Below are 13,501 nucleotides of genomic sequence, written 5' to 3' on the forward strand. Positions count from 1 at the left end.
TCCATGATGTTACATTTGATTTAGCTTGGCTTAAAGTATGAAATCTGAAAGATGATTTGTACTACGACAAAAACATACCCAGTATAGTTCCACAAATACATGGTTTATACTTTTCGAAAATAAGACTTTCATCTTTCCAATCCATGTTCAAAGTACAATAAAGGGCAACCCGGCACATTATGCTCTCGCTATGCGTGGGGTCCAGGGAGGGCCAAACCACCAGAGCCTATATTGTAAGCAGCCTTTCCCTGCATTTGTTGTTTCCACGGCTCGAACCGGCGACTTTGTGGTCACATAGCAGCAACCTTACTAGTTATATAAAGGCTCCCCTTCCATGTTCAAATACAACGGAGTAATTGTTATCCAGGTACATGTTGTTTTTCTCTAAGGGCTTGTTTGGTTTGCAAACAAGTTATCCTAGGAATACAATGTGGGCATATACTAAGGAAATTAAATAGTGTTAGGGTTTTTGCCTTATCTATTTTAAACCAAACAAATGTTTTATATTGTACTTCTTATTGGATTGAAAATGGGATATAAGAGGTACAATATAAAACATTTGTTTGGTTTAAAATAGATAAACTTTTATTTTCAAATTTAATCTTGGGTTTCTTAAAAGATTTTGAGAAGGATAACTGTGTCAAAATTGTTATTTTATTATCCACATAGTTTAAGATTTAAGGATAGTAAAAAATACTTTTTTTGGTTTCTGATAAATGCTTCTTTGGTTGAATTTTTTGGACTTCCTTCTCCATGCCTGAATGTTAGACTTCTTTAATGAATCTTGTAAATTCATGGTTTTTGCACCAGAAAGTGTCAGGGAAGTAACATAGAATCTTGTAAAACAAGTAAATTCCATACTTATTTATGAGAAGATCTAGGAAAAAGATACAAAAATTTGTTAATAGTGGCGTAGTTAGCATTTCACTAAGGGAAGCCGAAATAAGTACATGAAGAAGTAAAGGGGATTAAACGTATAGTATATCTATATAAGTATTTTTATCGATCTATATTGACTCCCCTTGGACAAGGATGCTCCGCCACTGTTATCTCATGTTTTTTATGGGACACCTATATAAGCTTCATATATTTTAACTTTACCAATCACAAGATACATAATCTTCTAGTAGGACATGAAACAGTAACATACAAAGATATAGTGCCCACCATCCAACTCAAGTTAACGCTTGCAAATTGACTGCTTATCAGGGCATGAAGGAATGGGCTCTCTCATGGAAGTTTGAGGATATAGTTAGTGACCCAGGCCATGTGTATTTCTCTCTTGGTAAAAGTGTTGTCTTATAATAGGTCTACAACCAGAGGCGGATCTAGAATTTTGAGTTTATCAGTTCTGAATTTGGACTCAGTTGACAAGTAAACCCTACAACTTCGTAAGTGCACATATGGACATCTTCACTTGGTCTCAACTGACGACTAAAAATTCCAACTCGCCTCCATTGTGTGTCATTGAAACATAACGCTGACGTAACGCATAAATTTTGGAGGTGTATAGATGACAATTTTGTAAGTTGGATTGTTCGACCGACACAGTGGAGACGAGTTGAGGTGTCTAGATGTGCACTCTCAAAGTTGCAGTGCTTGCTACCTAGCTGAGGTCAAGTTTGAGCGTCTGTTTTATGCAGTATGCCAATATATTTCAAATGGAAATACAAGTTGAGGCAAAATCTATTGAGTTGTGCCGAATCCATAAGCAGAACTGTAGCTCCGCCCCTGATTGCAAGGTTAGAAAGAAATCCTTAGTAAGTTCCACTGCAAAAGGACATAATAGAAACTGTAGCTTCCTGGTAGAGAAGTGTTAAATTCAAACACTTTGCATGGAGCAAGTTGAGCAACATGAGCTGTGTGTTTTACATTCATTAATTTAAGGTTTGAAACTGACTTTTTTTTATATATATACACATATATATTTGATTTTACAAGACTTTTGTATGTGGTGGTGAAGCAATTCTAGATGGGACAGTAGATAAAGGTTTGCTGCATGGTTGATTCAACAGCATGGGAACTCATATGGGTTGTCTATATATGTACTGCTTCTTTGGATTTTCTTCTTTTTGTTTAAATCTTTTTTTGTCAGTGGAATTTTATTTATGTTCTTTGTTGATTATGAAATGGGAAATTTAAGTCATGTTGGATCTCATTGAAAAGAAGTTCAATTCCCATTTTCTTACTATATTATAAGATTGTTACAAGAGGAAATAATATTTGTTACTAAAGGAGACAACCATGGACCACTCTTCTGAACCTATTATCAACCTTCTTCCTCCCACAGTTTCCTTCCTACCCCCTCCTCAATGATTTCGAGAAAACCGAATCAATTGGATTTTTTCCATGCAATGCCTCCAACTCGAGATTTTTATTCATAGAACTGAACATCAAATTTATATTCATCCATCTGTTAGTAGCGTCTGGGCGATCAAGAAAGGACTACATTTATCACTGAACAGAGGTGTCTATTGTTACAATAGACCCCTGTGAGGTGAGGCTACGTATAATAGACCCTTGTGGTTCAGCCCTTTCTCGGACCCCACGCATAGCTAGATCTTTAGTACACCAGACTGTCCAGACATTTATTGTTACAAGTGATGCACTTTGGACATTTCAGTTTATGATCATTGTACAGAAACCAAATAAAGAAGAATGAGACAGAAGAAAAAAGATCCAGGATGCTAACATGGCAATGATTCATATAAGATTTGCTGATAGGTGTAGCTAGGCTAGATGGATAAAATGAATAATTGTTTTTATTTTCCAAAATTTTCTATTTTTGGTAAGGCAAGCTGTTATATGAGATATTGTGTACAAATGTTAGAAATATTTTGACTTGTGAAGAGGGGAACTTTGATTACTTCAGGATGAATATTTATCAACTACCTCATCCATGCAGTTGTCCCCTTTAAAGTTTAAAGTTTCAAGATAATCTTTTCACCTTTACTAGGTGAATAATAACACTGCTAGCTAGACTCATATGACATTGGTCTAAGACTTTAAGGTATAGTATTCTGAATTCTATCTAATTTGGAAAACCTCTTAAAAAGTATACAATTATTCATGTGACATATTAAGAAAGATGATCCAGTATTCAAACTATTCTCCCAAGTTTGACCCTTTTTTTCTGATAATCGAGAAATATTTGAGGGCTAATTAGTTGGCGCATGGTTTGAAACTCAGCGAGTGATGAGTTCGTCCCTTTACCTTCCCTATATCAGGTTTTTGTCCACAACAAAGGTTAAACTTGTGCATCTAAAAAAGCTGCCACACTCGTTTAGTCGTGTTAGAGAACAATGAAAGATTCGATATGTATTTAGTAACATTTTTAAAGAGTTCGAGCAGGTTGAACCATGCCTTGGGGCTATCCTCCAAGTTTGACTTGAAGGCAAGGGGATCTTTTTACCCTCTATGTTTCTCTCTTGTATGTGGGCTCTATCCATGTGCTTGGCAACATGGAGGTGCTCTTAAGAGTTTTGCATTGGTATTTTCTTGAACTATACTAGTGAAAAGTCTATGTCATAGTTAAATTGAAATAAGGGATGTTTTGGAATTATAAATATTTGGTCCACCATATTTAATGGGACCCTAGGTGGACCATGTTCTAAATATAGATCCCATCAGTAGAATAAATGACTTGGGTGGACCAAAATTTATTAGAGTGAAAGAACCTTCCTATTACCTTTGACAATTCTTTTACCAACTTTGACAATATCAGAAGATGAATTTTCCTTCACAAGCATGGAACCATGATATACAAGACTCATGATTCACAAATGAACAGAAGCAACATACTTACATAAAAAAAAAAATAAAAAAAAAAAAACAGTTCGGTGCACTAAAGCTACCGCTATATGCGGTGTCCGGGGAAAAAATAATTGTCCATTCAAAAAAAATAATAGTTTCGCTCGGTTCGGTGAGACATACCCATCTATGTTTTACATAGGTAGAGTTTCTTAGTTAAAGTATCTGAAAGAATTGAATTCTATCTCTCTTTTTTTTTCTCCTCATTCAAATGAATTTGAAGATATATTTGGGCAAAATGACTCCTTAACTTTGGGAGAAAGGACGCTCTCCTATCTTTTGATTAGGAAATCAACACGTTTCAAGAAGTGAAAAATGTATAATATGTAGATATTTGAGAAACAGTGTATAATATGTATATTAATATTCTTGGATCAGCAAACAGTTGCATAAACTGATAATATACTTACAAGAAAAGGAGATATATATATATATATAGTCACATTTTTTCTATTAGTACATACTAATAATCAACCTTTTGTACAAAGTTCTTCTTAGAAGTAGATGCTAAAAAAAGCCTCTTCTTCCTATAAAAATGCCCAAAGATGAAATTTGGGTATTTCTCTGGACAGGGCTGCTTTTTGTTGTGTCTCTTCCTTCTCTTGTCACCTAAGTTGCTCGGACCGTCCAAAAATATTGCCTCATTCGTGTCGGATTCAGCACACACCCTTCGATAGTTTTGAAGAGTCTGAGCAACATAACTTGTCACAACGTCGTCTTTACTCTTTTTGTTGTTGTTGTTGTTGTTGGTACCACTTGACAAGAAAAAAATTATAAAAAGAAAAGAAAAAAATAAAAAAAAAAAAAAAAAAATACTAAAAAAAAAAAGATTATGGTATTAGAAATGTGACTTGCTTCTTCTATGACATGCAACAGTAACAGATTGATTTTTCTGTTTAATTTCTTCTTTCCAAATTTTGCCAATATCTTGTGATACTTTAATTGCATCTAAAGAAGCACCAGAAAGTCCTCTTCTTGTAAATCCAACTGCATATATACCACCTTTTCCTTTCCATCCATTTGGAAATGGATTTTTTGGAAATCCCTCCCTTGAAAAAAATTCACTTTCCTATATACAAAAAAATAAATAAAAAATCATTAGACCAAAATTCAAAGAAATATATTCTTGAAATACCCTTAAAAAGAAAAAAAAAAAAAAAAAACAGAAAATTTATTTGTAGCTCATATCTATGATCTAATCCATTCAACCATTATCTTGGAATGCTCAATTTTTATTTCTCAAAGTATTATTACCACAAGTAAAAGAAAAAAGAAAAATATATTTTTCTATGTTCCCAATAAAATAAAAACAAATATTGAAGCAAATGAGAATATCATCCACCTGTTCACTAACAAATACAAGAAATAGAAACAGAGAATATAAAAAAGAAAACCAACTTCCATAACTGTCACAAGAATCCATAAATTAAAAATAAATACACCACCTTGAATACACAACAAAATTATTATTATTTTTTTTGTAAAAAAAAAAAAAATTAACTTGTTTTTGACTTCTTCCCGTCTGTTCTAGCTTTGGTGGACTGTGGTGGAAGGTGACAGGTATCTCGTCAAATTAGTCGAATCATTCGTGTAACCTGGCCGAACACCACGATTATGAAAAAAAGAAAGAAAAATATTGTTTGTTTTTGACTTCTTTCTCGTCTGTCCTAACCTTGATGTACCGTGGTAGGAGGTGACAGATAACTCGTCAAATTAGTCGAGGTTTGTGTAAACTAATGCCAACACCACGATTATGAAAAAGAAAGAGAGAGTTTATTTTTCTCACCTTTAACCAGGAAGGAACATTGCTGCAATATCCAGTAGCCAAAATGACACAATCAATATCAAGAATTTGACCATTCACAAACTCCACTTTCCCTTGAGAAAATTTCTTGATTGCTGGAACTATCTTTATTTCTCCAGATTTAATCTTTTGTAATGCACCTATGTCTAAAACAGGAGTTTTCCCTTCTGTGTTTTTGAGTTGTAAAGGTCCAATAGATGGCCTTTTTAAACCATACTTTTCTATGTTTCCAAGAAGTAACCTTGCTGCAACTAGCAATATCTTGTCAACTACATCAATGGGTAGCCATTTCATCATTGATACTCCTAACTCAAACGTCGATTTTCCAAGAATTTCCCTTGGTAAAACATGAACCTGTTCATGAAAATATTGAACGTTTCATTAGATATCATATGATTATATACTTTTCATGAGGAATCAGAGACGTAATGCGCGGATTTTCTGGCAATTGAAGGACACAGACATAAAGAAGATTTGTTATGTCAATCGCGCTGGAGGATTGAAAGATAGTATATTTGATTAGGTACTTGTCATGAGGTATTGAAGATGTTAAGTGTCGATTTTCTGGCAAATGAAGGACGCAGACATAAAGATATTAGATGAGAAAAAATGAGACTTACCGAGCTTCGAACAACCATGGATGGACTTGCATTATGATGACAAAGATCAAGAGAAACTTCCATGCCTGAATTGCCACAACCAACAACTAACACATTCTTCCCTTGATAAGTTTCCCCTGTTTTGTAGTCACAAGCATGCATAACATGTCCACCAAAATCTTCTAATCCTTCGAATTCGGGTACAACTTTTTCTGCATTCTCTCCGGTAGCTACAACAAGCCACCTGCATATATATTCAGTGATTGAACCATCTCTACAAACTGTTTTCACCCTCCACAAACCGCATGTTTCATCATACTTGGCAGAGTGGACTGACTCATTGAACCTTGGCTTGATCTCGAAATTCTTGGCATATGATTCAAGGTAGTTGATGAATTGGTACTTTGTAGGGTATTCAGGGAAGTTTTTTGGAAATGGGAAGTAAGGCAATTCACAGAATTGTCGCGGGAGGTGAAGTTTAAGGCGATCATAAGTCCTGTTTTGCCATAAGGACGCAATGCAGTTGGCGCGGTCCAAAATAACAAAGGGAACCCCTTGTTGTTTTAGGCCCGCGCCAACTGCTAGTCCTGATGGACCAGCACCAACGATGACAGGACCATTTACTAGTATGCATCTACCAAGGAACAAGTCCTCTTCTTGTTCAAGTGCATGAACCATTAGAGGTGAACAAGGACTATTACAATATTGATTCATCAAGATAAGTTGTAGAAATAGGCAATGAACTCTTAACTTCTTCTTTTTTTCTAGTATAGTGGGACAAAAGAGAGCTAATGAGGAGAAAAGAGAAATATTATGAGTTTTCAAGTTGACAAACAAATGTGTGGAGAGGGTTTAGAGGAATAGAGAGGTTTAAATAAGGGAAGAAGTTGGCTATGAAGGGGGGAGGAATGTAATTAGGATTTGAAAATGATGGTCTTGATTGTCTTTTTCATATGATTAATTGTGGTCTACTCCCCCCACCCCCACCCAAACCATCTTTGTTTTGATATGCACATATATTCTTTTAATTAATGTGACAACACATAAAGCTATATGTATATACAATTGTTTAACTCCCTTTGAATCAATATACTTTTAGTCCGTCTCAAAATACTCGTCGTGTTAAGAAAACATTAATTGATATATGTATTTGATTGTTTTACCTTTATTTATGTCTTATCAAAAAGAGTCTCTATCTCTCTATGGTAGTTAGGGGCGGACCCACTTTGGTTCAAGTGGGTTCATATGAACCCACTTCGTCGAAAAATTACACCGTATATATGTATATATATAATCAATTTTTATAAGTATAAAAATATATATGTAATTTTGAACCCACTATAAATAAGTGAGGTGGCTAGTCTAGTGATCGCGTATTCAAATTTTGATACTTGGGTTGCGGGTCCGAACCCCCTATAGTGGCATTCTTTTTTTGTTTTGAAACTTTTAAGAAAGAATAAAGGCTACTTTTAAGAATGAATAAAGGCCGTAAAGCCTTTACTTTTAACAAGTGAAGTTGCTAGTCCAGTGGTCATGTGTTCAAATCCTGATACCTGGGTTTCGGGTTTGAGCCCCTATAGTGGCAAAAGTTTGGATCCACCACTGATGGTAGCGGTAAGGTCTGTCTACACTCTTCTACCCAATCCAGACCTCACTTGTGGAATCTGTTGTTGTTGTACCATTATTTATGTCTTAAAATATAATCTCTCTTTATTGAATATATATACTTTTTTCATTCGGTTTTACTTGTCACATTTTGAGTTGGCACACCTATTAAGAAAAATAATTAATAACATAACTATTTTATCATAGTACCTCTATTAAATGATGTTTATATTGTATCTTGATATTAATTTAGAAAAAAAAAAAACAATTAACTTAAGGGTAAAATAGGAAAAAAGAAGTTGTCTTCTCTTGATATGTCAAAAATGACAAGTAAAAGTAAAAATTCAATTAAAAAATTAGTGATAAGTAAAAACAAACGAAGGAAGTACTACTTATGTGTCAGAATTGAGGTGTTCGTAGTCTTTACAAATAATTAATTCTAATGGTTAAATGAGGAAAAAATAATTAATTTTGTCTATAGAACTTCTATAATTAATTATTTTGAAATAAATATTTTTAATAAGAACTACAAGTGTTTTGAGACGGAGGGAATATATATTATTAATGAGAGACCCCACATTTAATGTAAAGACTTCTATAAAAGCATTTCATATATGTCCAAACTATACGCTATTATAGTATGGTCTGTATGAACTCAAACTACTTACTTACACCTAAATATAATTTATTTATCCATTGCATCCAAATTATATTGTCACATATTTCTAGGCAACCTACAAATTGAGCTTTCATGTATTTATATGGTATACTTTGTAATATATTTGCCCCAGCTAAGATATATCAAGTTGAGGGTATGTGATAGTAGAGGCTTAGTATGTATTGGAACAAAATGTTTGATTAGTACACTAAAATTTTTGCTATATGCAGAATCAGAGAAAAGGTCGAACTCCACAAGGGTTTTATTGTGCGCAGTCTTAGAGTATATTGAATTGGTTTTCAATTTTTTTCATGTTTGATTGATCAAAATATTTTTCAATTTTTTTCTTAAGAAAACAGATTTCTTGAAAATAAGGAAAAATGTCCTACCTAACGAGTAACGAAAGTAAGGAAAATAAGTCTCATAAATGATATTTCAAGTTCATTATCCCCGCTCCACCTCCCATTGTCCCAATCCTCACCTTTTGACCTTCCCAACCTCTATCACCAGAGGTGGAGTCAGTCCTTTGGTAGGGGTTCATCTGAACCCCCTTCGACGGAAATATGTATCATTTATATATGATTAAAATTAATTTTTATATATCTATAGTAGGTGTTGAACGCCGTTCGGCTAGGTTTTCTTCGAATAGTGAACCCCCTTAGTTGAAATCCTGACTCCGCCTCTATCGAGCTGCTGCCCCTGTATCCCACACTCCATTTCATCGTTATCCCCATAGAGCTTTGTTAGATTACATATAAAGGCTCTTGGGATAATATCTTTTATATATTTACTTAACATAAGGTCAAAAAAAGGCAGTTCAATGCACTAAAATTTCAGTTATGTGTGGGCTCCATAAAAGAGTTGAACCACAGAAATCTATTGTATATAGCACTTTCTGCAAGGGACTATTTCCACGATCTGAACCAGTGACCTTCTAGTAATAAATTACTCACTCGAAAATAAGTAATAAATTCATTTTCCAAAAAAAAAATATTTTTTAGGAAACATTTTCTTTCGTACCAAACGTACCCATAGTAGAAAAAAGCATCACATACCTTAATTAATTCATTGATTTGAAGGAAATGCTTGAAATTTTCCAATTTAAATTGGAGCAAAAAAGAGGAAAAACTAAATTAATTGCCTAATTTGTTTGGTTTTTGGACGGAAGGAAAAATTTAATTAAATTGAATAGGATCTACTAAAAATTGCTTATCAATTCGTTATTATATAGTTGGGGTTGATGTATGAATTTTCTATTTTCATTATGTGAACTAAATATTTCGTTATTATATAGTAGAGGCTAGATTACCCAAAAAAAAAAAAGAATTTTTCTATATTCATTATGTGAACTAAATATTTCGTTATAATATAGTTGGGGCTAGATGTTTGAATTTTCTATATTTATTATGTGAACTCAATATTCGAAGGATTCACTCATAGTTACCTCAACTTATTACACATATATATCATCTTCTTTATTCGATTTAGACTGATTTGTCATGTGAATTTTCGATGAAATTTCTATCGACATATCGTCAGATATTTAGGATTTTCGATAGTGAAATTGTTTATGACACTAACATGGGTTGTGGTGCAGTAGACTGTTACGATTTTTAAATTAAATTATTTTCTTCGTTAGTTTACTCACTGTAACGGACTGTTATGATAGTCAAATAAATCAAGGGTGAGTCGAGACACGACAAACTTATTTATGATCGACTTATTTTCAAGTATGAATCATATGTTGTGTTCTCTGACATCTACGCTACGGTGTCTTATCTAAATTAAGGAACACACTCTTTTGGCCACTGTGGTATGATTATTGGGCTCTCGAGCCTTGACCATCAGGTTTAAATTCGAAAGCAAAAAGCTATAGGGGCTTTCAAATAGTTTATTTGCGATGCTTTTGCAGATCAGCTAGTATAGAAAATACGCATGTTTCTAGTAGTGATAAAGCTAAATTAGCTAAAATAAAGAAACAAAATTAAATAGTTTTAAAATTATTTTGGTCCTTATTGTTTAATACATGTGAGGAGAGAGATAGAGAGAGTAGTAAATGTGTCTTCTCCTCCTTATCCTCTATATCCATTTTCTTCCAAGAAGTAACAAAAATAATTTAAAAAAAAGAATTGCATTTCTCTTTCACTACATTCCAAATTTAATTTTCTTTTTAATTGTTCAACCTCTCTTCCATTCTTTTCCACCTAAAACCACCATTGAGCATGAAAACCCATAAGCATAACCTTTAAAAGACAAATAAAACCAACAAAAAACATGAGGTGCAGCTATTTCCCAATATCTTCTAAATTTACCTAAACTTTATACAGGAAGTTTCTTGAAAATAAAAAATAAAAAATAAAAACATGTTGAGTTGTCTACATGCCCTAAGAGCACAAGTTTAGTAAGCAAGATTTTGAATCCCATCAATGCCATCATGCATGTAAAATCACTATCAGAAATCAGTTAATTTTCGAAGAACGTCTTATCAGATAGAAAAGCACTCGTTAAAAATATTTCCTACAGACTTTTCGTTGGGAATCCCAATTTTTCGATGAATGTATTCGTTAAAAATTGACTGATTTTTAACAGTGAATCAATTTTAATTTTCTAGTTACTTGAAGATTAATATTGGCTTTGTTGATTGTATTGAGATCTCATCTTATTATCAACTTAGGACAATGCAAGTATCAAGCTTGAGTTCCTCTAGGTTGATCAAATGTTTATATATCCAAAAATAAATTTGGTTCCACCAAGCAATCACATTGGTGGCTTCCACTAATACTATATTAGAATTACGAATTTCACTAAAAATATTAAAAAGTAAGGCCTAAGATATATACACAATATAATTTAGTTAATTTTTAGTAAATGTATTGTTCAATTGACCATTTTTTGATATACGTTGTTTCGCCCTTAATTCCAAGTAAATTGAGGTCTCTATACGAATCTTACCTATCTACATAACCATATCACGTCATTTAAGCTCGTCTCTATATGACATTATAAAATCTTATTTTCTTGAACACTAGAAAATATTTATATTTATACCCATTAATATATAAATATCTAATAAAACTAAAAATTTCTAACAAATATGGCTTACGTTAAAGTAATACTACATGACTAAAACATAATCAATCTAATTAATTAGTATCAGCACTTACATAAATATTTTCCACTTTGGAAGCTGTACATAAAAATTATTAGTAAAAGATTGTTATACTCATATATCTAATTGATTATTATATTTGAAGAGTCGTAACTGATAAAACTGTTGGCATGTGATCAAGAGGTCACAAATTTAAATTGTAGAAACAGATCCTTAAAGAAAAGTAAGATATATCCCCTGCAATCTGGCCCTTTCCTGAACATTCGCGTGTAGTGAAAGATTTAGTGTACGAAGTTATTTTATTTTTTTATTATTGTTATACTCATATGTCTGGACTATATATTTCTGACATAATTAAATCATATGAAACAGAATTGAGGACTGACAAAATAATTATTAAATTTATGTCAATGAAAAGTCTCATGATATAGGCAAACAAATCATTACTACTCATGTGATTATATACATATATTAATTTGGGATTAATTGGTCGTGTGAGCATGTAAAGTGATTAGGATTAATTAGTGTATTCTTGTTCTCTAATCTTTGGAATAATGATAAGAATAATGCAAGCATCATTCTAACACCTTTTTCGTTTCAATTTATGTCATTTAATTTAACTCAATATGAAATTTTAAAAAATATATAAAATAAAAATTAAATCTTATAATCTAATACTTTGAAAGTGCACGTTTAAACACCTCAACTTCAATTCATATAAACATCTCTATCTGAGTATTATAAAATCTTATTTTCTTAAATAAATACATGTCTTAGTATTAGTGATTGAAACTTTTAAAACTTGTGCCTAAAACGCGTTATAATATCTTATTATTTTATCGCAATAAATTCTTCTCATTAATTAAAGGTAAAATGAATTATGTATGAAGTTAATTATTTATAAATTTAGAAATATTTTGTCATTTCTTTTTGAAGCAAACTAAAAACAAGCGTGTCACATAACTGAAAGAAAAACAAAAAAAAAAAAGGGGGAGACAAAAGCATATTCAGAGTGTATTCACGATGGAGGAAAACTTTTTTCGGAAAATGTATTTCAGTTTTTCCAAGTTCGACTGATCAAGTATTTAAAAAATATCTTTTTAAAAAAAATTAAGTTCCTTAAAATTGAATAAAACAACCTACCTAATGAAAATAAGGAGAAAACAAGTTCCCCACACTCCTACCCCCACCCAAACCCCCAAACCCAATCTCCCATCTTCTATAATATTTATTTAAATTATATACGAATACCTTTAAAATAATATTTTTTTATTTAGGTAATCGAACATAAAAAATGAGTGAGAAACTCACTCTTTTACTTTTTTGGAAAACCTCTTTTTGATGAAAAACAGAAAGTTTAGTGAAAAGCTTGTGGGGATAATTGATTATTCTTTTTAATTGTTTAAAAAAAAACAGAGAAAAATTGAATAAAATATGTTTTAGTCGGCGTAACTTTCTGCTTTGCTTTTCAGATTAACAATTTAATATTGATTTATTCAACGATCTTTAACTTTGAATTAATCAAAATAAATTCAATTTGTAATAATTTAAATATTTAGGCGTACTTTCATATATTTTATTTTTTGAAAAGTATTATTAACAAATTAGAGAAAAGTAAGAAATATTCCACTACTTTATGAAATCACGAGGAAGCTCGTTAATTATTTGTCCTTTTAAATGGGCGGTGGATAATTTAACTAAGTTTTATTATACAAAAAGGGAAAAAAAGAAAATATAATTTAATGGAGTTTGATGATTGAAAACAAAAAGAAGAAAAGATAAATTAAACCAAATTAATTTGGTTGGAAAAGGAAGAAGAGAAAAGTCAACATTCATGAGTTTAAGAACGAGGAGTTTAATGCTTTATCATTAAAAGATGGCCAAATAATCGACAGACACTCAAATTTATTGCGAAA

General features: G+C 32.1%; 1 protein-coding gene across 1 annotated transcript; it reads right to left on the reverse strand.

The window, feature by feature from the left end:
* Positions 1–3,781: 3,781 nt before the first annotated feature.
* Positions 3,782–7,054, reverse strand: LOC107866587 (probable indole-3-pyruvate monooxygenase YUCCA3). The gene is made up of 3 exons (XM_016712616.2): positions 6,235–7,054; positions 5,597–5,968; positions 3,782–4,879 (listed from the first exon to the last, which is right to left on the reverse strand). Exons 1-3 carry the CDS (start codon positions 6,925–6,927, stop codon positions 4,649–4,651), a joined length of 1,296 nt encoding a protein of 431 aa, XP_016568102.1. The 5' UTR covers positions 6,928–7,054; the 3' UTR covers positions 3,782–4,648.
* Positions 7,055–13,501: the final 6,447 nt, after the last annotated feature.

This window comes from Capsicum annuum, chromosome 3, assembly GCF_002878395.1.
Source record: "Capsicum annuum cultivar UCD-10X-F1 chromosome 3, UCD10Xv1.1, whole genome shotgun sequence".
In the NCBI taxonomy this organism is placed as follows: Eukaryota; Viridiplantae; Streptophyta; class Magnoliopsida; order Solanales; family Solanaceae; genus Capsicum; species Capsicum annuum.